At 34.9% G+C, this 25,916-nt stretch overlaps 2 protein-coding genes across 3 annotated transcripts in view; one reads left to right on the top strand and one right to left on the bottom strand.

Moving 5' to 3' along the window:
* Window positions 1-13,461, bottom strand: part of LOC136036908 (cadherin EGF LAG seven-pass G-type receptor 2-like) — a 183,977-nt gene extending 170,516 nt beyond the window's left edge. The window contains exon 1 of the mRNA XM_065719284.1: window positions 13,329-13,461. The gene's annotated coding sequence lies outside the window, so the exon portion shown is untranslated. The remainder of the gene's footprint in view (window positions 1-13,328) is intronic.
* On the top strand, window positions 399-10,462 carry LOC136036906 (uncharacterized). Of its 2 annotated transcripts, XM_065719280.1 has the most exons (3): window positions 399-622; window positions 1,349-1,422; window positions 7,324-10,462. In XM_065719280.1, the coding sequence occupies exon 3, from the start codon at window positions 7,324-7,326 to the stop codon at window positions 9,313-9,315; it is 1,992 nt and encodes a 663-aa protein (XP_065575352.1). In that variant the 5' UTR covers window positions 399-622; window positions 1,349-1,422; the 3' UTR covers window positions 9,316-10,462. The 2 variants fall into 2 exon arrangements, with proteins under 2 accessions (XP_065575352.1, XP_065575353.1); XM_065719281.1 differs by lacking the exon at window positions 1,349-1,422.
* Window positions 13,462-25,916: the final 12,455 nt, after the last annotated feature.

Raw genomic sequence — 25,916 nt, 5'->3', positions numbered from 1 at the left:
TACATGAACTTCTAGGGATATCAGCTTTCTATGTTATGAAGTATAGGCCTATATTATATAATAAAAGAATACATTAATAGATTTTTTCAGACAATGCAAACTTACAAGGAATATATTTTCAATTATTTGAACAACTTATAATTTATCACGATACTTATGTATTATAGAGAAACACTCGGGAAGTGAAATTTGGTTATTGCTAATGAAATATATCTAAGTAAGATAAAAATATAATAATTTAGAAACAAATTTGGACTATATACTTCCACATTAGGGGAGGGTGGGGGTAAAGCATAGCATTTATAAATACGTAACCTAAACAAACCTATTCTAACCTAACCAAAATACCAACTAAATATTTAATTAAAATGTAGCTATCCATGGTCAGACACTATTTTCTATGTAAGAATCTTGTTATTGTTTGCCAGGGGTTTAATCTCTTGTTTACCAGGGGTTTAATCTCTTCTTGGTATAGCCTTGGAAGTGTTTGTTTGTACGAGTTGATTCTTGCTAAATAATATGTGCGATTTGAAAAACAGGAGTTTTATATAGAAGGACAGGAGGATTTTGGAGAGAGTTAGTCGGTGTTGGTACTTGGCGAGTGTGGTAGCTTTGCTTAGATGTGAGTAGAATAAATTGTTCCTTTTCTATCTCACAATGTTAAGTTACTACTTTCCACAGCATGACATGAGTCTCGCTGATAAAATTTAAATACCTTGGAACATTTTGTTCGCTCACATATTAGTTAGTAGTTAGTTTATTTTAATATCTTAAACTTCTTATTTCAGTACGAAGACTAAGCAAGATTGTACTTATATTACAAGTTATAAAACTTTTTGATTTTCTTAATTATCTGTTTAAAACGAGACTTAAAAACCAAAACCCAAACTTCTTTTAAAAATAAAACCTTTGCTCTTTTTTTTAACTCTTGTGTTGTGTTAACTTTATCTCAAGTATTAGGTACGGGTTATTTCTAGCATTTCTTATATATTTATTAACCGGCAGAGTTTGATACCTCCACGCTACTCGAACTATTGCTAATTCTCCAGACTCTGTTTAAACCGGTTACAAAATGGTGGCAGCGACGGAGATAAAACCCTCCTCCTAATAAAATTTATAGAATCCATATAATATTTAAAAAAAAAAAATTTACGCTTCGCTTAAAAGTCCAAGACCAGAATCTTTGTTATTTCTACGGTACAATGCTTGTCTTTTCTTCTATATATACGGTATAATGCTTGTCTTTTCTTCTATATATTACCTTCTTTTTACTTTTTCGCAAGCTATTAATTTTTTTTTTTTTTTGCATAATTGCTTGCTTATTTGCACGTTTGTTCTTTTTTTTTAGATATATATAATAAGACTACTTATTGTAAGACTGCTTCTTGTGGTTTCCATTAAGGATTATTCACTCAGTTCCGGGTAAGTCTATAAAAATGTCTTTACCTAGTGTCGAAATTAAAAATAATGATCCAGGAGGTTCTAGTTTACCCCAGCCTCCTGTATTTCAACATGTAGCTTATAGTACTATTGACCCTTTTTCTACAATTAAAAGATTAGTAAGACCGTCACAAATTACCCTATGGATAAAGGATCTCCAAAGAGTCAGTAGGTTAATGGGAATTAGCGAGTCAATTATGATCGAAAAGTATGCAGCTTTAATGTCGGACGAACCATTTAGTACTTATATTGAAAAATATGTTGACGCAACAAATTTTGCTAGCTTGAAAGAGTCTCTGTGTTCTGCTTTTCTCGACAAAATAACACCCACTGAAAAATTACAACATATAATGACAATTAAACAAGAGCCAAATGAACCTATAGTAAAATTTTTCATGAGAATTACGGGTGAATTCGAGGGATATGCTTCCTTGGTTAAACAAATCGCGGGCACTGAAAACCTCTTGTTGGGAATTGACATTTTGAAGCAACAAGCATTTGAACAAGGATTGCATGATGGCATTCGTAGGTTCATTCGTGAAAGAGGGGCTTGTGAGAATATAAGTGAATCATTTAAAAGGGCTAAGCTATACGAAGAAATTAACGGTATAACGGCAGGAATTTCCTCCCTATCTGCTGCCACTCTTTCTACCATTCATGATAGTCGGGGTCCAATATTCGAACCCAGAGGAAATAATTTTAGGCCCAGAAACTTCCAGTCCGGGTATAACCCCAATCAATACAGGGGCCGTGGAAATTACTATTCAAACTTCAATGCTGGGTCGTATAACGGTTCCTCAAATAGAGGGAATTTCAGGAGAGGACATCCTGGAAGATTTCCGTCTCCAGGTCAGCATTACAGGGGAAACAGAGGGTATAGCTACAGAGGGTACCCTAGACAAAATTTTCAAAAAAGTATGCCACTTGGTTCCAATAATGATTCAATGCAGAATAATAGTGGTAATTTTGGCGTTCCAAACGCTAATGCATCCACATCAATAGACGCTAGTAATCAGCAAGTTTCAAGAAAAAGTGTTTTTTGTGTTTTGTGCAAGTCTGATACACATCACACTTACAGTTGTGAAATAGTTTTAAAGGGACGTAGAGCAATTGAGCAAGAAAATGCTAATCAGGGAAACTAGATAAGCCAATGACTTCAGAAGAGTATTCTTTGGCAACTATTAATAGTAAATCTCTTCAAAAACTTTCGTTTGTTAGTTTTCAAAAAAATTCCTCTGAACTATTCCCATTGTTTAACAAGATAATTATTTGTGGTGTAGAATGTAACTCCTTTTTAGACTGTGGTTCAGAGAAGTCACTCATATCAAATGAATTCTTTAACTCTTTGCCTATAAATTATAAGAACTCTTTAAGACCTACGACGATTGTTATTAAGTCTCTCTCTGGACATTTCTTACCAGTGCAGGGTGTAGCAAAATTATTCGTTATAATTCCAGGTAGTAATAAAAAAGTGAGTTTATTTTGGGATTTCATCATTGTTGAAAATTTGCCTTTTTCAGTTATTTTAGGTTTTTTCCTTATGGAACGTTTAGACTGCTCTTTACATTTTCGCAAAAGAAAACTAGAATTTGGATATGCCCCTCAGAAAGAACAAATTTCTGACAGCTCCTGTGCATTCGGCAGCATGGTGGTTAGAACAGATGTTACTATCGATCCTGGAACTTTTAAAAATGTAGACTGTAAATTAATTTATGGGGACGAAATCAAGATCGAAGATGGTGACAATTTAATTGTTACGCCTCTGGAAGGTTATGAAAATTATTTACATGACTATGTTAGCACAGTATATGATCAGAAAACTAAAATTTTAATATTTAATGATTCCTGCATTCCGATTGAGTTTAAACATTACACCGAAATCGCAAGTTTTTCGCGCTTTCCTAAGGAAAGTCTAGTAGCATTTTCAAAATCCTTGGAATGTAATGGTTCAATGATTGAAGAGAAGGAAGTAGAATGGGATAGCAAAGAATATTTATCACAGTTTGATTTTTCTTCTGTACCTAATGTAGTACAGCTTGAACTGGAAGCTTTACTTTTGAATAGCAAATCCTGTTTTTCTCGTCACCCCTATGATGTAGGCAAAAATGATCTAATGATTTTTAAGCCAGATATACCAATTGACACAGAGTTTAAACCTCCTAAACAATTTAGAATTCCTTACCAGATGGCTCTTGTTTTAGAAGAGCACATCCAGGCAATGCTGCAATCTGGAATTATTAAAGAGGAATCTTCTCAATTTCCTTCCCCGGTATTCTTGATTCGTAAGCATAGCGCAAATAAAAACGAACAACTTAGTAAAGAAAACACGAGATTTTTGATTGATCTACGTACTTGCAACACTAAAATGAAAGATACAGCTTTTCTAATACCCAGAACTACAGACATTTTACAGAATTTATCCAAAGGAAAATTTTACAGTGAGTTTGATATGCGTAGTGGATTTTTCCAAATATCTATTGACGAAAATTATCAAAAATTCTTTTCGTTCTTGTCTCCACTAACAGGAAGAAGTCATTGTTACACAAGAATACCCCAAGGGAGTGTTTTTGGTCCTAAGGCCTTTGCTAGTTTCATGGATAAGCTGTTTCCAGCAGAATTTAGATCATTCGTTTTCAATTTCTTTGATGATATTTATCTTAAAACAGAAAGCCCTAATCCCAAAGACCACTTAGAACATTTAAAAAGGTTCTTTGCTCGTCTTAAACAGTTTAATATCAAATTGTCTACTTCAAAAACGCTATTGTTTAAGGGTTCTATACCAGTTTTGGGGTTTATAGTATCTAAAGACAAAATTCAACCCCAGATATCAAAGTTAGATGCAATTGAGAAACTTGAAAGACCAGAAAATATTTCGGAGCTTAGGTCTCAACTTGGCTTATTTAACTATTACAGATGTTTTTATTTCAATTTTCATGATTTAATCGCCCCTTTGACTAAGCTATTAAAGAAAAACACAGAGTGGAAATGGGGAGAAGAGCAAGAATTTGCTTGGTTATACTTAGTGGGACAAATTACTAAAAAGGACAGTGAAATCGTTGTTCACATGGCTGATTTGGAGAAAGATTTTAATCTATTTGTGGATTCGTCGGAAAACGGTGTAGGGGCAATTTTATGTCAGGAAAAGGCCGATGGGAGAATGGGAATTGTCTGTTCCTTCAGCCGTGTTTTTTCCAAGTCTTTTTCTAAACAACCTTCGATTGTGCGAGAACTGTATGGTCTTTATGAGACCTTGAAAAGCTCGCAAATTCAATATTATATATGGGGAAGAAAGTGCAATATTTTTATTGACGCTAAAAATCTCGAGTATTTAAGAAAACACAGAGACTTATCAAGTAAAATGTACCGTATCTCCTTATTAATGGATAGTCCATTGTATACTTATAAACATATTCCAGGGACAAAAATGATCGCAGATATTATTTCAAGGCCAAGTAAGGAAATAGTTAGCAACAGCGAAACCCTATCTTTTATTGATGATGAAGCAGAATTTTTAGCAGCAGGGATTTTTAGTGGTCACAAAGTTGACTATTTAGGGTTGGCTGACGAGGAATTAATCAGGGGGCAACTACAGGATCCTGATATTAAAATTATTGTTGATATATTGAATAAATTAAGGAGCTCCAGAGTTGAAAACCCTGCTGCAACGGGCATAGGTCCCGATCTGGTGTCTAAAGGTTCGGAGGGCCCTGAAAAAGAACCTTGGCATCCGGATGAGCGCTCTATTAGTGAGAGACGAAAAGTTCTCCACTTTATTGATCTCCCTCAAGAAGAGAGGAGTATCTTATTGAAGAATATAGCCCCATGGTTTATTCCCATTGCTAATGAACTTGTGTTAATGAACGGAGTTTTATATAGAATAGAATATATTTCGAGTGGTTCTTTTAGGTTGAATCAAAATGTGCGCACAGAATTAAACATTCAAGTAGTTTTACCTAAGAGAATGATTCCAGGTATATTAAAACTTTTCCATGAGCATTTAGCTTTAGGTATTCATGCAAGTTTTGAGCGGACTTTGTGGAAAGTCAGAAAATTTTGCATTTTTGAAAATATGGCCTCTACAATTAAGGAATTTGTTAATAATTGCGATCTTTGTAACCGAGCTAATACGAAAAAAATCAAACCACCACTTGGGAAAAATATTGTTCCCGAAATGCCATTTTTGGTCTGGGCACTAGACGGTGCTGGTCCCTTTCCGATTACAAGCTCTGGGAATCGATACGTTCTAGTTGGAGTGGATCTTTTTAGTAGTCTAGTAGTATTAAAGTGTATACCCGCTATGAATGCAGAAAACACTATAAAATTTCTTTGGGAAAATATTATTGCTTATTATGGTCTGCCTGAGGCTGTTTTAACTGATCATGGTTCAAATTTTGACAATATAGAAATAAAGAAGATGTTTTCCGAAATTAATTGTAAGAAAATTTATAGTAGCCCCTATAATCCACAGTGCAATGGAGCTAGCGAGAATAAAGTTAAAATATTGAAGAAAATTCTGTCTCATTCTTGTGGTAAATTAACTCAGGTGGATTGGGATGAAAAGATTCCCCTTATAATGTTAAGTATGAACTCTTCTCTAAATACTGTTCGAAAATTTTCTAGCTTTACTATTGTGCATGGATTCAGTGGAAAATCCTTAGCAGATTTACAATTCAATAAACCGACAAACTTAAATTATTTTGATGGCTATGATTCATATGTAACACGATTAATACAAAATATCTGTGAAATTCACCAAACTTGTTTAAATGAGATTAAAATTCAAAGGTCCAAACAGGCGATTCAGTATAATAAAGATTCAAAAGAGACATTAATTGCCTCTGGAGATATTGTATATTGCCGTGACACAACGTCAGTTGGTAGGAAATCGACCAATTATTCTTTTCGTGGGCCGTATGTGGTATTATCCGAAGTGCATAAAAATGTTTTCTATTTGGCTTCTTTAAATCCAGGTGAATTAAGAAAAAGAACCTCAAATGCTAGGCTCCTTAAAAAAGTCAACCATGAAATTTTTTTGAAACATAATCCTCAATTTTCCAAGAATTACCAGAAAGAGATTAACCAGTATAAAGAAAAAAATGATGAAGTGAACCCTAATTGTGATGTTTGCTCCCTAGAGGAAACAGTAAATAGACCATATGACCTTAGGTCTTGCGAACCAAGCACTCATGTTATACTAAATGATAACTTACCCCTTCTTAGTTCAGATATTGCAAAATCCCAAAAAGCCCCTTCTCTTACTGAAGAGGACTCTTTTCGTTTATCTCAAAGCGTCGATATGCACAAAAGTACGATAATTGATGAAACACAAAATAATTTAATTGAGCCTGAAAATGTTATAGAAACAGAAAACACTAATGTCTTTTCAAGTATTCCTAGTGCTGAAGTTTCACGTATAACAGGAGAGCCCACATTCTCTGAAGGTGAATGTTCTAAAATTATTCCTACAGTTAAAGAAAGTGAAATTATGTTGTCATCCCCGACTTCAAAGGTTAAAATAAAGGTAGATCAAATTAAAGCAAAACGCGAAGAAAATCCCTTTTATTCCTTAAGAAAATTAAAGTAGCTAAAAACGTGTAATTGAAAGGGAAAGTATAAATGTGTCATGTTTTAAGGTCAACAATTTGGGACCCTAAAATCATTAGATGGTTGAATTCTCAATCTACAAATTTCAAAATAAGCATCGATGGCTTATATATATATTTTTTATATGATGTAGCCATTCCTGCAATACTAGTAGCCTAATTATACAATTACCTTCTAAGAGTAAAGTACCTGGTTTATTCTATCTATAACGCTATTAAACTAGTGTCAGTCTTTATTTTAAGCTGAAGGTCTTTAGCATTTAAACGTGATTTTTTTCAGATGAATTATTTTACGATGAAATTTATACTAATAATTAGTGTATTCCTTGATTTCGGAATGTCGGCTAAGCAATCGACTTTATCATTAGATGGCCAACAATCTTTTGTTCGAAGAGGCATAGGCTTCCAATATCTGAGCGAACTTGGAACTGGATCGAGTGGAAACCACAAACTCATTTTCTTTCTTAGCGTAGAAAAGCTTAAAAACACGGCTTTGCTGCTTAAAGTTCAGGTGGGAGATATGTTGAGTATTCTTAGAGAAAAGGGATTAAATTTTGAAAATGTTAACCTTGATAAAGATGTGGAAACTCTTAAAGGTATAATAGCCTCAAGGACAAATGGTCACCATAATTTATTGAATAATGCAAATCTAATTATTGATCAGTTCCAGGAACTCTTGGAAATTAAGAAAAAAATACTGTTTTCTGAACTTGACCTTATTTCTAACATCATAGAAGAATTTGAGTTTAATATTATTAATCCTAGTAAGAAAAGGGCCATTTTACCTATAGTGGGGCAGATCGGTGAAGTTCTATTTGGTTTAAGTTCTACAAGCACTGTGGAAAAATTATCTGACAAATTAGAAGAATTAAGTAATGACCAAGAAAAGGTTACTAAATTCATTTCTGTATCAGCGTCGGTAATCTCAGAATTAGAAATTTCTCTTAATAAATTGCGTAACGAAACTTTAGACCAAGTAAGCCAATCGTTTAAAACCTTCGAATCTGAATTGTCTGATAATGCCTTGAAAATAACTTCTTCTTTAGTTGTAAACTTTGCCCAAATACATAATGCAGTAGAGAAATTAACTTCTAATATTTTAAATAAATTACAAAGTTTTCGTTTTCACTTGGAACAATTGTCCAAAGGTCTGATTCAAGTGTTAAATGGTAATTTCCCTGTTAGCGTTATTTCCCCAGTTAAGCTTATATCATACTTGAAGTTTGTTCAGCAAAGCCTACCTAAAGGGTTTGAGTTGGCTATTGACGATTTTAGAAGCGGGTTGATCATTGAAACTTTAAAGCATGTGGAATGTAGTTTAGAATTTGATTTGATTAATGTTTTGTTTGTTTGCGACTTTCCGCTTTCCAAAATTCTAGATTCCTTTCAACTTTATAAGACTTTTGAGGCTCCTGTTGCTATAAGGGATTCCTTTACTGCTAGCGGTAAGCAAATATATTCAGTAATTACCAATGGAGAACCTTACATTGGGATAGGAGGAGATGAATCAAGCTATATAATATTAGACGAAGGTTTCATGTCATCCTGTTTTTATGTAAAGTCAAAAATTGTTTGTAAAAGACGCTTTGTCATACATAAATTTCCGTCATCCAACTCCTGTGCATTTTCTGTATTTTTTAATAAAACAGACTTGGAAAATTTAGTTTGTAAGCGTAATTTAAAAACTTTAGATTCACTTTTTATTCATTCTCTGTCAGATAGTCAATTTTATTTTGCCGGAGGGGGAGCGAATAATCCTATTTCTATTAGATGCTTGAAAGGGAATCAATATAATAAAACATTTTCGTATAGATTAAACATAAATAACTCCTTAATAGTAAATATTCCAGATGAATGCTCAGTTACCTCTGAATACTTTAGAATAAATGAAGAATTCTTTAGTTATAATTTATATAATATGTCCGCCAATCTCCCAAATTTAACAATGGACTTCCATAGTGTTATTTTTGAGATTTTAGGACACAGTTCAGATTTAGTAAAGACTTTTATAGATTTTGAAAATTCAGTAGTTCCAAATTTTAAATGGAAGGAAGGGATTAGTTCTTTTAGTATTCCAATATCAGAATTAAATGAATTGAGCAGAGATATTTCTAATAAGACTAGAGAAAAGAAAATTGTTGCCACTGGCATTTCAATCATGACTTTGGTTATTATCGCCTTATTTACATTTGTAGGTTTTCTAAGCTGGAGACTAAAACAAATTTGGTATAAATTGCTTGCTGTAAGAGCATCAAATTTGCCCTTAAACTGATCACGACAATTGAATAAATTTGTTAGTAGTTTAGGCTCTTTTTGTGTAATGAAAAATACAAAATCGCTTCCACTTCAGGTAATAATAACTGTTAGCTTTAGACTCTTTCAGGCTATCAATTAAGAATTGTTTATTCTTGTAAGAAAGATTCAAAATCCCTTAAAAATGCTATAAAGGCACATATGGCTGTCATAAGGGAGCTGCAATCAATTGTTCTTAGTTTAGTTAACCAATAATGATGATATTGAAGCCGAAGAGTTGATAAAATTTACACAAGAGACCCTTCATATATAGAATTTTTTTTTAAACTGTTCAACTGCTATGATAACTTAGCCTCTCAAATTATATTATGTTTGGATTTTATGTCATTTAATTTACATGTATATTAGTGATATTTATTTAAACGTTTATTAATTGCGATTATATAACTTGTTGTGATTTATACGACAGGTTAAGTGAAATAGCAGTAATATTTAATTTTTTTTTACCATTGGTTATAGAAGGATCTCTAAAATAAATAAATAAAATAAAATAAAAATTTGTCTAACAATCAATTATTATTATTTTTTTTTTATTTTTCTCTTCTTCTCTTTGGACGCAAGCTTAATAGGAAGGAGCGGAGTTGTAAGAATCTTGTTATTGTTTGCCAGGGGTTTAATCTCTTGTTTACCAGGGGTTTAATCTCTTCTTGGTATAGCCTTGGAAGTGTTTGTTTGTACGAGTTGATTCTTGCTAAATAATATGTGCGATTTGAAAAACAGGAGTTTTATATAGAAGGACAGGAGGATTTTGGAGAGAGTTAGTCGGTGTTGGTACTTGGCGAGTGTGGTAGCTTTGCTTAGATGTGAGTAGAATAAATTGTTCCTTTTCTATCTCACAATGTTAAGTTACTACTTTCCACAGCATGACATGAGTCTCGCTGATAAAATTTAAATACCTTGGAACATTTTGTTCGCTCACATATTAGTTAGTAGTTAGTTTATTTTAATATCTTAAACTTCTTATTTCAGTACGAAGACTAAGCAAGATTGTACTTATATTACAAGTTATAAAACTTTTTGATTTTCTTAATTATCTGTTTAAAACGAGACTTAAAAACCAAAACCCAAACTTCTTTTAAAAATAAAACCTTTGCTCTTTTTTTTAACTCTTGTGTTGTGTTAACTTTATCTCAAGTATTAGGTACGGGTTATTTCTAGCATTTCTTATATATTTATTAACCGGCAGAGTTTGATACCTCCACGCTACTCGAACTATTGCTAATTCTCCAGACTCTGTTTAAACCGGTTACATCTATCACTATACATTGCAAAATAACCGGGGTGAAAACCAGGTAATTTCTCGATTGTTCCTCGTATAATACGTTTGTACCTCTATACCTTATCGTAAAAACCAATTTGCTTTAAATTTCAAAATCATTTTTACTTTCATTTTGATGGTAATACGGGGCCGTTTCAAATACGGGACCAAATTGGACCCAATCGCCCTTTATCTGGCCCAAGCCCTATATTATATAAAAATAAAATAAAATACTAAAACAACGAAATTCTTACTTTAAGTAGTAAGGAGCGACCCGGCTCAATAGTAAACGAAACTCTAAAAAACGGAATTTTGATACTAATAGATGCATCAAAAGAATTGGATTTTTATGATGATTTTAAATATATAAGTTTAATCAAATTTAGTCGTACCCATCAAAAGTTACGAGCCAGAGAAAATTTGCCTTGTTTTCAAGATAGGGAGAAACACCCCCTAAAAGTCATAGAATCTTAATGAAAATCACATCATCGCATTCAGCGTATCAGCAAACCCTACTGTAGAAGTTTCAAGCTCCTATCTACAAAAATGTGGAATTTCGTATTCTTTGCCAGGAGACCGATCACGGGTGCGAGTTTATTTGTTTGTTGTTGTTTTTTTTCCCCAGGGGTAATCGTATCGACGCAGTGGTGCTAGAATGTCGCGAGAGGGCTCATTCTAACGAAAATTAAAAGTTCTAGTGCCCTTTTTAAGTGACCAAAAAACTGAAGGGCACCTAGCCCCCTCCCGCGCTCATTTTTTTCCAAAGTGAACGGATAAAAATTTTGAGATAGCCATTTTGTTCACCATAGTCAAAAAACCTAATAACAATGTCTTTGAGGATGACTTACTCCCTCACTGTCCAAGGGGGAGGGGCTGCTAGTTACAAAATTTGACCAGTGTTTAGGTATAGTAATGGTTATTGGGAAGTGTACAGACGTTTTCAGGGGGATTTTTTTGGTTGGGGAGGGGGGTCGAGGGGAGGGGATTACGTGGGAGGATTTTTATATGGAGGAATTTGTCATGGGAGAAGATAATTTCCATGAAGGGAGCAAGGATATTCTAGCACTATTTAAAAAAAAAAATAAAAAATAAAGATGGAAAAGTTTTTTCAACTAAAAGTAAGGAGCAGCATTAAAACTTAATACGAACAGAAATTATTACGCTTATGTGGGGCTCATCTCCTCCTACATACTTCGTTCTTTACGATGAAGTAGTTTTAGTAATTTCAACTGTTTATTCTACGGCCTTTGTGATTCAGGGGTCATTCTTACAGAATTGGGACAAAATTTAAGCTTTAGTGTAAAGAGCGAGGTATTAATGAGGGGGCAAGCCCCCTCATATACATAATAAAAATATACAAATATAGAAGTTTGTTACGTAAATTAATTCGTAGTTTACGTATATTTTCTACCAATAAAAACGTTCGTATAAAATTAAAAGTTCTAGTTGCCTTTTTAAGTAACAAAAAGATTGGAGGGCAACTAGACCTCCTCCCCTACCCCCTTTTTTCTCAAGATCTTCCGATCAAAACTAAGAGAAAGCCATTTAGCTAAAAAAAAAATAATATGCAAATTTCGTTTTGATTATTCATGTGCGGACAGCCAAAATCAAAAAATATATTAATTCAAAAACGTTCGGAAATTACCGGAAATAAAACAAGTTTTTTAACTGAAAGTAAGGAGCGGCATTAAAATTTGAAACTAGCAGAAATTACTCCGTATATTAAAGGGGATTTTCCCTCCCCTAACGCCCCGCTCTTTACGCCAAAGTTTCTGGTCAATGTTGGTATTACCGGAACAATTGTTTGGGGTCATGAAACTATTGTTAATAGATGCATTTTGACTTTTTGAACATCTTTTCTCTCTTAAAAAACTACCGCAAACTCACCGTTATGGAGTTATTACATATTTGCACATTAGAGAGTGGGGGGGGGGTAAAGCATATCATATATTAAATAGAGCAATGGTTAGTTTACGTATTTAATATATGCTATGCTTTACTCCCACCCCCTAATGTGCAAATATATAGCCCAACTTTGTTTCTAAACTATTACAGATTCGCGATTTCATATATCCGATCAACAAAAACGGAAATGATTGGAATTCTATATGTATAAATACAAGAATTTTTGGGCAGGAATAACTCCATAGCGGTGAGTTTGCAGTAGTTTTGCAAGAGAGAAAAGATGTTCAAGAAGTCAAAATGCATCTATTAACAATAGTTTCATGACCCCAAACAATTGTTCCGGTAATACCAACATTGACCAAGTTTTTTACTGTTTCAAGAAGTAAAGTTGAGAGAAAAATTCAAACTTTCAATTAAAAAATTTGTTTTTTTCAGTTAATTTCTATTCAAAAACTCTATTGCTATCACAGGCAGACAGTTTTTCCACAAGTTCTTTCTACAATTATTCTGGCTGTATTATGAAGCAAGAATTGTTTTTTAACATGTTTCCTTCTCAACAGCCGCAATTCTAGGCTTTTTATTTATATCTTTTTATTCCTTGTCTACAAAAATTTCGACAAAAAATGCCCTATGATTTACCTTGAAGATTTTTGAGACTTAAATAATATTTGTATATCACTCTTCCCATCTTGAGCACTCGAAACTAAATTTTAATAGGCCTAATTTACATAAACTACAATCAGCCTATAACAAAACTTTAAAATATGCCTACGCATAAAAGCAAATGAACATTTTCCCGTTGCTCTCACCTTAATGAAATTCACAACAATGCTTCAATTGTTTAAATTTGCATAAGCAAACTATTATCCAAATTTAAAAATGAAAGTATTTATCCAATCCGCCTCTTGTAGCAGTGACTCACAAGCTTGCACAAGCAGAACTGATCGAAATTTATGCTCATTTTGATGAAGGAGCAAAGAGGACGCGTGTACCTAACAGGTGCCGGCAAGAGCATTTTTTGCTCCATCATTTCTGTTGTTGTTTTTTTTTTGAAAATTTTAGTAACGGATATAACTCAAACAGACCCGGATGAAATAGGTGTGGGGCCCGATGATTGGATTTTTTGCGAGGCCCTCTCTATTTATTAAATATTTTAAACAGAATTGAGACTGAGTATATATATATATATATATATATATATATATATATATATATATTTTTCAAATTATGAATACATAAATAAATATCATTCAGCAATGCGAACTTAAAATAAAGATATTTTTACTTATTTGAATAATTTATGATTTTCCATTATTGTCAAAAGCAATTTTCTTTATATTTCGAACAATTTTTTTGTTCATTTTGATGGTAACGCGAGGCCCTTTCAAATATAGGGCCTGTTGGGCCCAACTGCCCTTTATCCGGCCCTGTTACTCAAAAGGACAGGAAATTATTCTGGCATTTTTTTTTTACCCCTCCTTCCTTCCAGAATCTATAGATTTTCTAATTTCACTTGAAATATTTATTACTTTTGAAATTATTAACTAAAAATAACAATAATTAAAACAAAGGTGAGAACAATTTTGAAATTTAAAATGAGCATTAAAAGAAATCACATAATGCTTAATTTAGGCATGAAACGAGCATAAATTGCTATAATTGAATTAATGAAACCCAAAGCAAAGAGAAATTAAAATGAATGATCAAACACAAAGATAACAGATGCTGTTAAGGATGAACAGACGTATCATAACACGACCACAGATTAAAATGAATAATATAAAGTATACCACTACTACTACTAACAACTCGCTGCTGCACCAAGCCGCCTAAGGTCAACATAACTACGCACGCTCTTCCTCCATCCCAATCTATTCAATGCCTCCCTCTTTACACCTTTCCAGGAGGTTTTCATTTCTCAAAATGCTTCCTTGCACCTCTCTCGTACCACAACCAAGGACGACGAACAGATATTACAAAAAAATTTAATTCTGTAAAAATGAGCTTCACTTGCACTTTATAGAAAACATACAAATATTGTTAAACAGTCTCTCTTTTATCATTGTAGTTTAAAAAAAAAAACTGGTATCTCCAAGAACTAATTTCATTATGTTTTAAACATTCAATCGGGTTTCATTAACCTGATGTGCACTAGAAAAAACATTGGTAAATGAATCAAAATTTGTTAATATGCATTTTTGTTAGTTTTCACAAGTCAGAAACAAATTTTGGTGGGGGGGGGGTGTTAAACCCTGTAAACACCCCTCCCCTTCCTGGGTACGACCTTGATCCCCAGACTAAAACTTTCCTTGGACTTTAGGGTTCACATTGCCGGTTTTTTTTTGCTGTATAGCAATAAAAATTCATCATTTTCAGCTACGTGTTAAGCAACGTACCAAGCAAAATTCTTTACCATGAAATGAAATCTTCATATATTAATTCCTTGAAAAAAAAAAAAAAAAAAAAAAAAAAAAAAAAAAAAAAAAAAAACGCAAGAAAACCTTCAGATCTGTATTTCTATCTAGCCTGTGAAATTTTCAAATTATGACAGTTTTTTTGGGGAAATTATGAAATGAACATTTCGGTTACGAAATGATCTCAAAACTTACTTGACAGTCTTCCTTTTTTTACAATAACGCCAAATAATTCTTATTTTCATTTTTCCCCAGCTTTTTAATAAAAACCGTTCCTTTTTTTTCTCAGTCAACTGACCTGGAGTGAGGCCTGAATAATGTTTATGTATTTGTTTGCTTTTTATTATTATTTTTTTTTGTGGGGGGATAGAAGGGGTAATATATTCGCTAAATATAATTCAATGACCCCTTTTCTGCTTGAAAATCATTAAATAAGCCAACAAATACGTAGAAACTTAAAAAAATGAACTGCACCCGGGCCAAACGGAACAATAGCCTACACTTGGGGTAAGAGCTGAATCGACAACGACTTTTTATAGCCAGTAGTTAAGGCTAATGGTCTTTTTTGTTCCCGCCCAATTTCTGAAACAGATTCTAAGAATCTTAATAACGCCACTGCTAGTATCTATTCGATAGCAAACTCGTTTATGAGACTTGACAAAAACATAAACAAGTGGGAGAAAAAAACAAAAGATGTTTGTTTAGCAAAAGCACGTTAGATTCTACGGAGATTAATTTAAATGAACAGGTTATGTAAAAGAAAATATACCCACTGCTGAGCTAAAAATAGTGTTTTCTTTTGCACATCAATTTAAAGGGTAATCCTATATTTTTTCGCTCAGAGATTTTGATTCGATGTGCATTGAATGCAAATGGTAGAACTTGTACGAAAAGTAGACAAATCTTTTATTTTCGAGATGGGTGTCTGTTTTGAAATGTAAAGCGTGAACTCTCCCAAACCTCAACCGAGACCGAGTCCGTTTGGAAATGAAAATTGTTTGGCTATTGGGAGAACCCTTGGGTATTGAGAATTGCAAGCAGTTAGCCAGGTGGGTGAAACACCCACCTGGCTATTTTCTTTTAATCTTCAGTTCTCGAAGTCCACCAGTCCCCAAACTTAAACCTCGTCATGTTACTTCTGAATTCCTTTTTACAAATTATGATGAAAATGAAATAAATGAAATAATTATGTGTATGAAATAACAATCCTGTGGAGTAGATGAAGTATCGTTAAAGCAACAAAAACAATTGTTATTTCTATTTTGACTCATCTGATTAATTTATCACTTGAAGAGGGAACTTTTCCAGAAAGACTTAAATTAGCCTGAGTGCTACCCCTTCACAAAGGGAAGTCAAAAAATGAACCGAGTAATTACCGATCCATTTCTATTTTACCTTTTTTTCGAAGATTTATGAGAAAGTAGTCCATGAAAGAATGTATGATTACCTCCAGGAGTAGAATCTTCTGTGCGATACCCAACTTGGCTTTCGCAAAGGACTTTCTACGGATATGCACCAGCTATCTGGAATTCAATCCCCTTGGAAATCCGGAACTCAAATAACCTTACTACCTTCAAGCGAGCAGTGAAGGGTCGTTCCAGAAATACTGTTTAGATTTGAATATCATGCGGTCCTCCTCTTTTCGATCTTTTCTTTTATTTTCTTTTTTTTCTTTTCTTTCTCTTCGTCACTCCCCTTTTTTCTCTTTTTTTTCTTTTTTGATAAATCCAGTTGATTCGTTGTTTCTGTTAGTTGATTGTTTAATTATTCTTTAGTTAAGTTTCTGCCCTAGTCAAGCACTTTTGTGCTTTCCTGGCAGATTATGTACATGGAATTATGTGTTTTTATTTAAATATATATGATTGAATTGAATTGAAGAATTCCTGCGAACAAAACTCTAGCACAGCTTGCATCAAACAATAAGTGCGTAATTGGTAATTTGATGTGTGTGTGTAGACTTGTTCCTGTGTTTGCGTACGTTTGTGTTTTTGTGCTCCTCAATCTCATCCTGCTAAATAACTAAGAAGACTAATCCGCCATTCCATCATAAATTTACTATGAAAAAGTAGCACATAAACAGAATTGATGGAAATAAAACTAATTTATTGGGAAGATAACAAGAGGAAAAGTTTGTGTAAAACGAAAAACTTAATGCATACCCGTACTAATGAACTTATTTTGGAAGAAATATAGCCTCTCAGGCGCATACGGGTTAAAGCACATAAAAAAGAATTTTTATTGAAATAGAAGAAAAGCGATAACAGTAAAAAGTTTGGGATTTCCCAAAAGGAATTTAAAAACCCTTGTCCATCGTATCTGCCCCCATTAAAATACAACAACGAAAACAAACAGTCCGCACATGCAAAAGTAAACTACCCAAAGAACAAGAGCTAAGAGCTCATATGGCACTTGTGACGAGGTCGGAAGAGCCGAGAGCTCATATGGTACGAGGTCGGAAGAGCCAAGAGCTCATTTGGACGAGGTCGGAAGAGCCGAGAGCTCATATGGTACGAGGTCGGAAGAGCCAAGAGCCAAGAGCTCATTTGGCACTTGTGAGAAGGTCAGAACCTAAAGTTAAGCTTTATAGCACAAGATCCTTCTAAATATCAAATTTCATTAAGATCTGGTCACCCTTTCGTAAGTTACAAATACCTCAATTTTCAAAATTACCTCCCCCCTCCCAATTCCACCAAAGAGAGCAGATCCGGTCCAGTTATGTCAGTCACGTATCTTAGACAGGTTTCTATTCTTCCCATCCAGTTTCATCCTGATCTCACCGCTTTAAGTATTTTCTAAGATTTCCGGTCCCCCCAACTGCCCCCCCCAATTACGTTTGATCCGGTTGAGATTTAAAATAAGATATCAGAGTTACGAGGTCCTTCTAAATATGAAGTTTCATGAAGATCCGATCACTCCTTCGTAAGTTAAAAATACGTTATTTTTCTTATTTTTCAGAATTACCCCCCCCCCCCCGCAATTGAGCGGATCCGTTCCAATTATGTAAATTACGTATGCAAAACTTTTGCTTATTTTTCCAACCAAGTTTCATCCCAATCCCTCCAATCTAAGCGTTTCCCATCATTTTAGGTCTCCCCACCCCAAACTTCCCCCAATGTCACCAGATCCGGTCAGGATTTAAAATAAGAGCTTTGAGCCACGATATACTTCTAAAAATCAAATTTCATGGAGATCCAATCACCCGTTCGTAAGTTAAAAATACCTCATTTTTTCTAATTTTTCAGAATTAACCCCCCCCCCCCAACTACCCAAAAGAGAGCGGATCCGTTCCGTTTATGTCAATCATCTATCTAGGACTTGTGTTTATTTTTCCCACCATGTTTCATCCCGATCCCTCCACTCTAAGTGTTTTCCAAGTTTTAGGTTCCCCCTCCCAACTCCCCGCCCCCATCACAAGATCTGGTCGGGATTTAAAATAAGAGCTCTAAGACACGATATCCTTCTAAACATCAAATTTCATTGAGATCCGATCACCCGTTCGCAAGTTGAAAATACCTCATTTTTCTAATTTTTAAGACTTACTCCCCCCCCCCAACTACCCCAAAGAGAACAAATAAGTTCCGATTATGTCAATCATGTATCTAGGACTTGCGCTTATTTTTCCCATCAAGTTTCATCCCGATCCCTCTACTCTAAGTGTTTTCCAAGATTTTAGGTTTCCCCCCTCCAACTCCCCCCAATGTCATCAGACCCAGTCGGGATTTAAAATAAGAGCTCTGGGACACAATATCATTCCAAACATCAAATTTCATTAAGATCCAATCACCCGCTCATAAGTTAAAAATACTTCATTTTTTCTATTTTTCCGAATTAACCGGCCCCTACTCCCCCCCCCCCCAGATGGTCAAATCGGGAAAACGACTATTTATAATTTAATCTGGTCCGGTCCCTGATACGCTTGCCAAATTTCATCGTCCTAGCTTACCTGGAAGTGCCTAAAGTAGCAAAACCGGGACTTTAGGTTTTCCCCCTCCGACTCCCCCCAATGTCATCAGATCCGGTCAGGATTTAAAATAAGAGCTCTAAGACACAATATCATTCTAAACATGAAATTTCATTAAGATCCAAATACCCGCTGATAAGTTAAAAATACTTCATTTTTTCTATTTTTTGCGAATTAACCGGGCCCCCACTCCCCCCCAGATGGTCAAATCGGGAAAACGACTATTTCTAATTTAATCTGGTGCGGTCCCTGATACGCTTGCCAAATTTCATCGTCCTAGCTTACCTGGAAGTGCCTAAAGTAGCAAAACCGGGACAGACCGACAGACAGACAGACCGACAGAATTGGCGACTGCTATATGTCACTTGGTTAATACCAAGTGCCATAAAAAGGATGAATGTTTGAGAGGTTTTTCACTCTCAGAAATCATATACCTCAGGTGGCTAGTACCAAGCATGGCAGAAGTGTGCCAAGCATAGCGGAACTGTGAGAACAGTACTAAGAGTGAATGATCTGTGCCAAGCATGACATAAGTATCCCAAGCATGGCAGATGTCCGCTAAGTCTGATACAAGATCGTGATTTCATAGCAATCTGGGAATGTACATTATACAATTAGGCTAGTGAGTTAAGTAATCGAAAATTAAAGAGCCATTTGAAACAGACGGACAGAAAATAAAATCCTTCAATGATCTAAATGTGAAACGATCAAACATTACTGTCTATGCATAATTGACTGAAAATGAAGAGAAATAAAAATAAATAATTATACCAAACATAAAAGAAATGGGTACTGCTATATACAAATAATTAAATCCTAAACGATTAAAAATTAAAATGAGTGCTAGAGTTAAACCAAAAAGGACACAAATTACTGCCCATAGGAGTTCGACTAGAGTTCCGTTCTAACCGTAAACCAAAATAAAAAATTGTCGCTAAATAGAATCTGTAAACCTTAATTGTTGATGTTTCCTGTAATTAGTATATTAAACACTAAATAATTATACATTACACATTCAGTTCATTTTCAATATCTTTCCAGTCACCTTGATTTTTATAGTGGTTTTTTTTTGTCAGTATTTTGGAATTAATAAGATGAAAGCTATTTTCCTTGTAATAAGATTAGGGCATTAACGTTATTTTGTGTTAGGGCGAGATGCACAAGATTTCGGAAAGAAACTTAAAGACGCTTTAATTAAATACCAAAAATGAACGAATTGTACAGAAAACGTAATAATTGTAGGAAAAACTATAAAAATCACAAATACTAAGCCCAAGTAACATACAAGAAATTTATAAGAAAAAAACTAAAATTGTTTGTATTAAATGTATTTAATATACTTCAGACCAGATAAGAAACTTCATTATTTTTGGACATTGACGAAGAATGAGACAGAAATTTATGGAGGAAAAAATAATTTTCCTTGCCAATATTTTTTAACACATTTTTTTTTATCAAACACGAAGATTTATCTATTCCAAATCAGACCAAATTATTTCTTCAAAATCACTGTTTTCATGCATTGAGTTCCTGGTAAATTCACTGTTCTCCCCCGATCCCTTCTGTGCGTTTTTTTTCTTGCTGTTCACTTCAACTCGACTCAACCTTCTTTTTTTTCCTCTTTTTATTTCTTGAGACAAGCTTGAGTCCTTCGGTTGGTGGGCTGTTGTACATTTTACAGACACAGGTTCTCTGATTTCCATATTCCTTGCAACCCTTGAGTCTAAAATTTCAGGAAGTAAGGATTCATTCCAGAAGGCTTCAAGCTTCGGAAATATTTTTTCCCAGTAGTCTTTCGATCGGTGAACTGTAATTATTTCCCAATCCTCAATAGAGTTATAAACTATTAAGTGGCATACCATTTTATCCAGTATCTCGAGTTGGCCTTGTATCTGGGCGAAATACCTGTGATTTTTTTTTAGCTGAAGACCTTCACTGGATAATTCAAGAAAAAATGCTTTAACTAAATTTTTTGACTGGGCCACATCATAAATGGTTTTGAACTCTGGTATATTATGCACCGTTTTTATCTCTATAGGAGTGCCATTAGGGAGCAGCCCATCTACAGATGCAGCAAGATACTGATACTGTGGATGCACACTGAGTCCTATTTGATCTCCCTTTACGACTTTTAAGTTGAATTTGTTTTCATATGCTTCTAGTGCCACTACTTCTAAATCTAAGCCCTTTTTCATTAGGGCAGAGCAGAATCTAGGTCCCAAGTTTCGAATTTGCTTAACAATTGGGGCAACTCTGGTGCTGTTTTTTCTGGTTGCAATTCTGTGGAAGTAACTACTAGTTATTCTCTTAGATCTTTCTTCAACCCAAGTGTCATTTTTGGATTGGCCCTTGGTACTGTTGAACAAACAGCTTATACTGGCAAAATCCAATTTTAAATTCTCGTCAGTATATTTTTGTATGGCCAAATTCATTTCATCAGAAGTCATGTCTGGCTTATTGCAATTTGGTCCATAGTCACGATTACCAAAGTTATAGTTTCTATTTTTTAACTTAGCAACGTGTTTTCCTCCAAGAGCACTATAATAACTGGTCAAATTACGTTTAGATATTACACGGAGTTTAGCCGTTTTATTACAATATTTTTTTGTTACGCTAGAAGGACTAAGCCCAAAAATATTTTTCCAAGCTAATTGATGCCATTTTGGACCTGAATTATAAGCAAGACTTGCTCCATGAACTCTTGCATGATATGAACCTCGTTTAGACCGGCTTATTTGCTTTCCTCCGATGAATTTAGCAACAACTGACATGTAGCTTTCAGCTAAGTTTGTAGTTGCGTCATTTCGAAGCTGCTCTGCTTTTCGACACACAATATCGACCTCTGTCATAACATCTTCAAACACGTGCAGGGGAAAATTATTCCACCGATCTTCTATTTTACTATTCACGGTCAATTCAGCAATCTTAGGACATCCAGAATCACATTTTGTGTGGTTTCCGAAAACATGGTACGGACCTCTTTTTAACAAGATTTTCAATTCTTCTGCTGTTCCATTATTTTCAGAATTTATTTTTATCGCACCCCTTAAATTTTTTGTCAGTTGCTGGATAATTCCTCGGGGAAGACATTTTGTGTACAAACCTTTTTTATTTTTGCACAAATTATATAGATGGGCTGTATAGTTTTTTGTGACGTGATTTGCACATTCATGTTTCCGTATGTTGGAACCGTAGGAAACATTTTGTTTTAGCTTATAAAAAACACTGGAATCACCGTCACCGATAAACTCTAAAAACTGTAATCCGTGCATCTCCTCACTGGAACGAAAGCCTTCAACTAGAATATCTGTTTCCATGCTCCTTGAATTTCCGTTATAATTCAGAAAGCAGAAATGATCTTTGGGAATTACTTTGGCGTTTGCAGAAGAAAAACATATATAACAGTATTTATTTTTTATGCCAACATATAACAGTTTTTTCGTAAATGCATCTATGATAACTGCAACACATCCTTTGGCCGAATAATCGTGTCCTTTGCTACGCTTATTCCAGCCTCCATCACATATCACTTTTGTCCAGTATGAGTCCTCCTTATACCTATCATCATGAATGGCTGATTTTAAGGCCTCTCGTCCATTTTCTAGCAAAATTTCCGATAAACTATTCATCCAAGCATTACCAAGCTGCCTTTCAATACGGGAATAAACTATTCGTGACATTGGTTTCACTCCAAGCACCCCGAAGAATTCACACAGTGTAGAATACCCTCCTCCACTACCCATGGCTCCCCAAACAGCCTTCGAATTCAAGCAGCCTTTAAGACTTGATTTTTTTTCGGAAAAAGCAACCTGTGTCTGGTCCATAAAACTTGAAAGATATTCTTTTACGCTTGTTGCTGGACATTCTGGTTCACCTTTAATCCTCTTTTCCCAGTTACACTTATTACACTTAACTTTCAGTTCAGTTTTCAGGCCTTTCTTTTCTAATTGCTTTATAATCAATTTTCCGTGATCGCAACTGATTTTGTGTCTGAATGCTGAAATTACTTCAGCAAGGAAATACCTTAGATTCACAATGCAGTTTCCATCTGGAATTCCAGATAAGTCTATCTCAGTATTCGTATCGGGGCAATCAACACCGTAAGAACCACTACCGTTTCCCAATTTATTTGAATCGTCTATGAGAGGATTTGCTGAAAATTCTTCTGAAATTTTCGATCCATTTGACAAATTATCTTTATCTTGTTCTCCAAGCAGCACCTTTCTAAAAAAAAATGAAAAGAACCATAGAAAAACAAAACAGCGACCCGGCTCAATAGTAAACGAAAGTCTAAAAAACGAAATTTTGATACTAATAAATACGTCAAAAGAATCGGATTTTAATTAAATTTAGTCCTACCCATCAAAAGATAAGAGCCTGAGAAAATTTGTCTTATTTTGGAAAAAAGGGGGAAACACGCTCTAAAAGTCATAGAATTGTTTTGCCAGAAGACTGATCAAGGGTGCGTGTTTATTTGTTTTTTGTTTTCTTTTTCCCAGGGGTGATTGTATCGACCCATTGGTCCTAGGGTGTCGCAAGAGGGCTCATTTTAATGAAAATGAAAAGTTCCAGTGCCCTTTTTAAGCGACCAAAAATTGGAGGGCACCTAGGCCCCCTCCCACTTTCATTTTTTTTCTCAAAGTCAACAGATCAAAATTTTGAGATAGCCATTTTCTTAAGCATAGTCAAAAAACATAATAAGATGTCTTTGGGGACGACTTACTCCCCCATAGTTCCCGGGGGAGGGGCTACAAGTTATAAACTTTGATCAGTGTTTACCTTGACCTGATGCCCACTTAATTGGACAATCTGTCTTGGCTTTTTCTACAATTGGCCATGACTTGACTTTTCCCACAACTATTCCTTTTAATTAAAAGTCAACGGTTGAGGGGTTTTGGCTGAGGGGGGGGGGTAGAGGGGAGGGAGCTACGTTGAAGGATCTTTACTTAGAGGAATTTGTCACGGGGGAAAAGAAATTCAATGAAGGGGCATAGGATTTTCTAGCATTATTAAAAAAAACACTGAAAAAATAATAATGAAGAAGTTTTTCAACTGAAAGTAAGGAGCAGCATTAAAACATAAAACGAACAGAAATTATTACGCATATGAGGGGTTCATCTCCTCCTAAATACCTCGCTCTTTCCGTTAAAGTAATTTCAACTATATATTCTACGGACTTGGTGATTCTAGGGTCATTCTTAAAGAACCGGGAGAAAATTTAAGCTTTAGTGTAAAGAGCGAGGTATTGACGAAAGGGCAAACCCCCTCATATATGTAATACAAATATACAAAGTTCTAGGTGCTTTTATAAGTTACCAAAAATTGGAGGGCAACTAGACCTCCTCCCCCACCCCATTTTCTTCAAAATCGTCAGAACGAAAATATGAGAAAGCCATTTAGACAAAAAAAGATATGCAAATTTCGTTGTGCGGTTAGCCAAATCAAAACATGCATTAATTTAAAAACGTTCAGAAATTACATAAAAAAAACAGTTTTTTTTTAACTTCAAGTAAGGAGCGTCATTAAAACTTAAAACGAACAGAAATTATTCCGTATATGAAAGGGGTAGTCCCCTCCTCAACGCCTCGCTCTTTACGCTAAAGTTTCTTATTGTTTTAAAAAGTATAGTTGTGAGAAAGAGTCAAACTTTAGCGTAGAGAGCGGGACATTGAGGGACTACCCCCTTTCATAAACGGAATAATTTTTGTTCGTTTTAATGTCGCTCCTTACATGCAGTTAAAAAAAACTTGTTTTTTTTTATTTAATGGACAAGAGGGAATGAAACTTGTATATGTAATTTTTACTTACCGGTATTTTAAATTCAGCCACCTTTTGTTGATAATTTTCTTCCTCATATCTCAAATGTCTTATTGACTTCAGTTGACAAGTCAACTAATCCAGTGGTTCCCAACCTTTTTCGGTCCGCGTACCCCTAGTCAAGGCCCAAAAAGTTTGCGTACCCCTTTCTTGAGAATCGTTGTTTTACTTTTTTCTTAACTAAAATCAGATTTTCAAAAACGCGAGATTTATTGTCCAATATGACGGTGCTTAAATGTACGTACAAAATCAATGAGAAACTTTAGGCTGCTTTTTTGCTAAAATATTATCAAATCTTGGCTCGATGTCACTAACGGCAATTATAAGGTCATTTTGTACACTCAGTCTGTTTCTGTGTTTGGTTTTGATCAATGACATTGCCGAAAATGACACTTCACAAAGGTAAGTGGATCCGAATGGTAACAAAGCAGACATGGCGATTTCACTTAGTTCCTTGTATTCTCCTTTCACCTTCAGCCAAAACTGGAAAACAGTTACATTTTGGAATTTCAGTTCTAAGGCGCGATCACTGGCAAGTTCGATCAGATTCTCTGTAAGCTTGTCACTAAGACCGGAGCTTGAGGTCACGTCTTCAACAAATGGATTTTGGATCCAATCCTGCGTTCTATCTTGGTTCATAATCGATGGGAAATATGACACAAGTTCATCTCGCAACTTTGTCAGACGCTCCCGAATACAATCACAGATTGTGTTGAGGTTATCAATTTCACTATCGTCCGCAAACTTGTCAAGGGTCGGGAAGACACTAACGCTGTTTCTTTGAACCTTTTTAAGCCAGAACTCCAATTTCTTGATGAAAGCACACATCTTCGAATTCAGGGAGAGTTCGTCCGTCCGGAAACCTTGCATTGACAGATTCAAGTCATTCAGTTTGTCAAAAATATCCGCAAGATAGGCCAGCCTGCAGACCCAGTCCTGGTTTTCAAAAAGTGAACTGAATGCAGATTTTTGCTCCAGAAGATACATATGAACTTCTTGTCGAAGCTCGAAAAGTCTGTTTAAAATCTTCCCACGAGACAACCAGCGAACTTCTGTGTGCAGAAGTAAATGTTGATGTTCTGAACCCATCTCTTGGCACAGCAACTTGAACATTCTTGAGTTCAGTGGTTGGGCTTTGATGAAGTTGATCACTTTTACAGCCTCGTTGAGGGTCTCGTGCAGATGTGCGTTCATCCTTTTCGATG

Source organism: Artemia franciscana, chromosome 16 (assembly GCF_032884065.1).
Source record: "Artemia franciscana chromosome 16, ASM3288406v1, whole genome shotgun sequence".
Lineage (NCBI taxonomy): Eukaryota > Metazoa > Arthropoda > Branchiopoda > Anostraca > Artemiidae > Artemia > Artemia franciscana.
The sequence above is the reverse complement of the archived record's forward strand: the minus strand, read 5'-3'. Positions and strand labels throughout refer to the sequence as shown.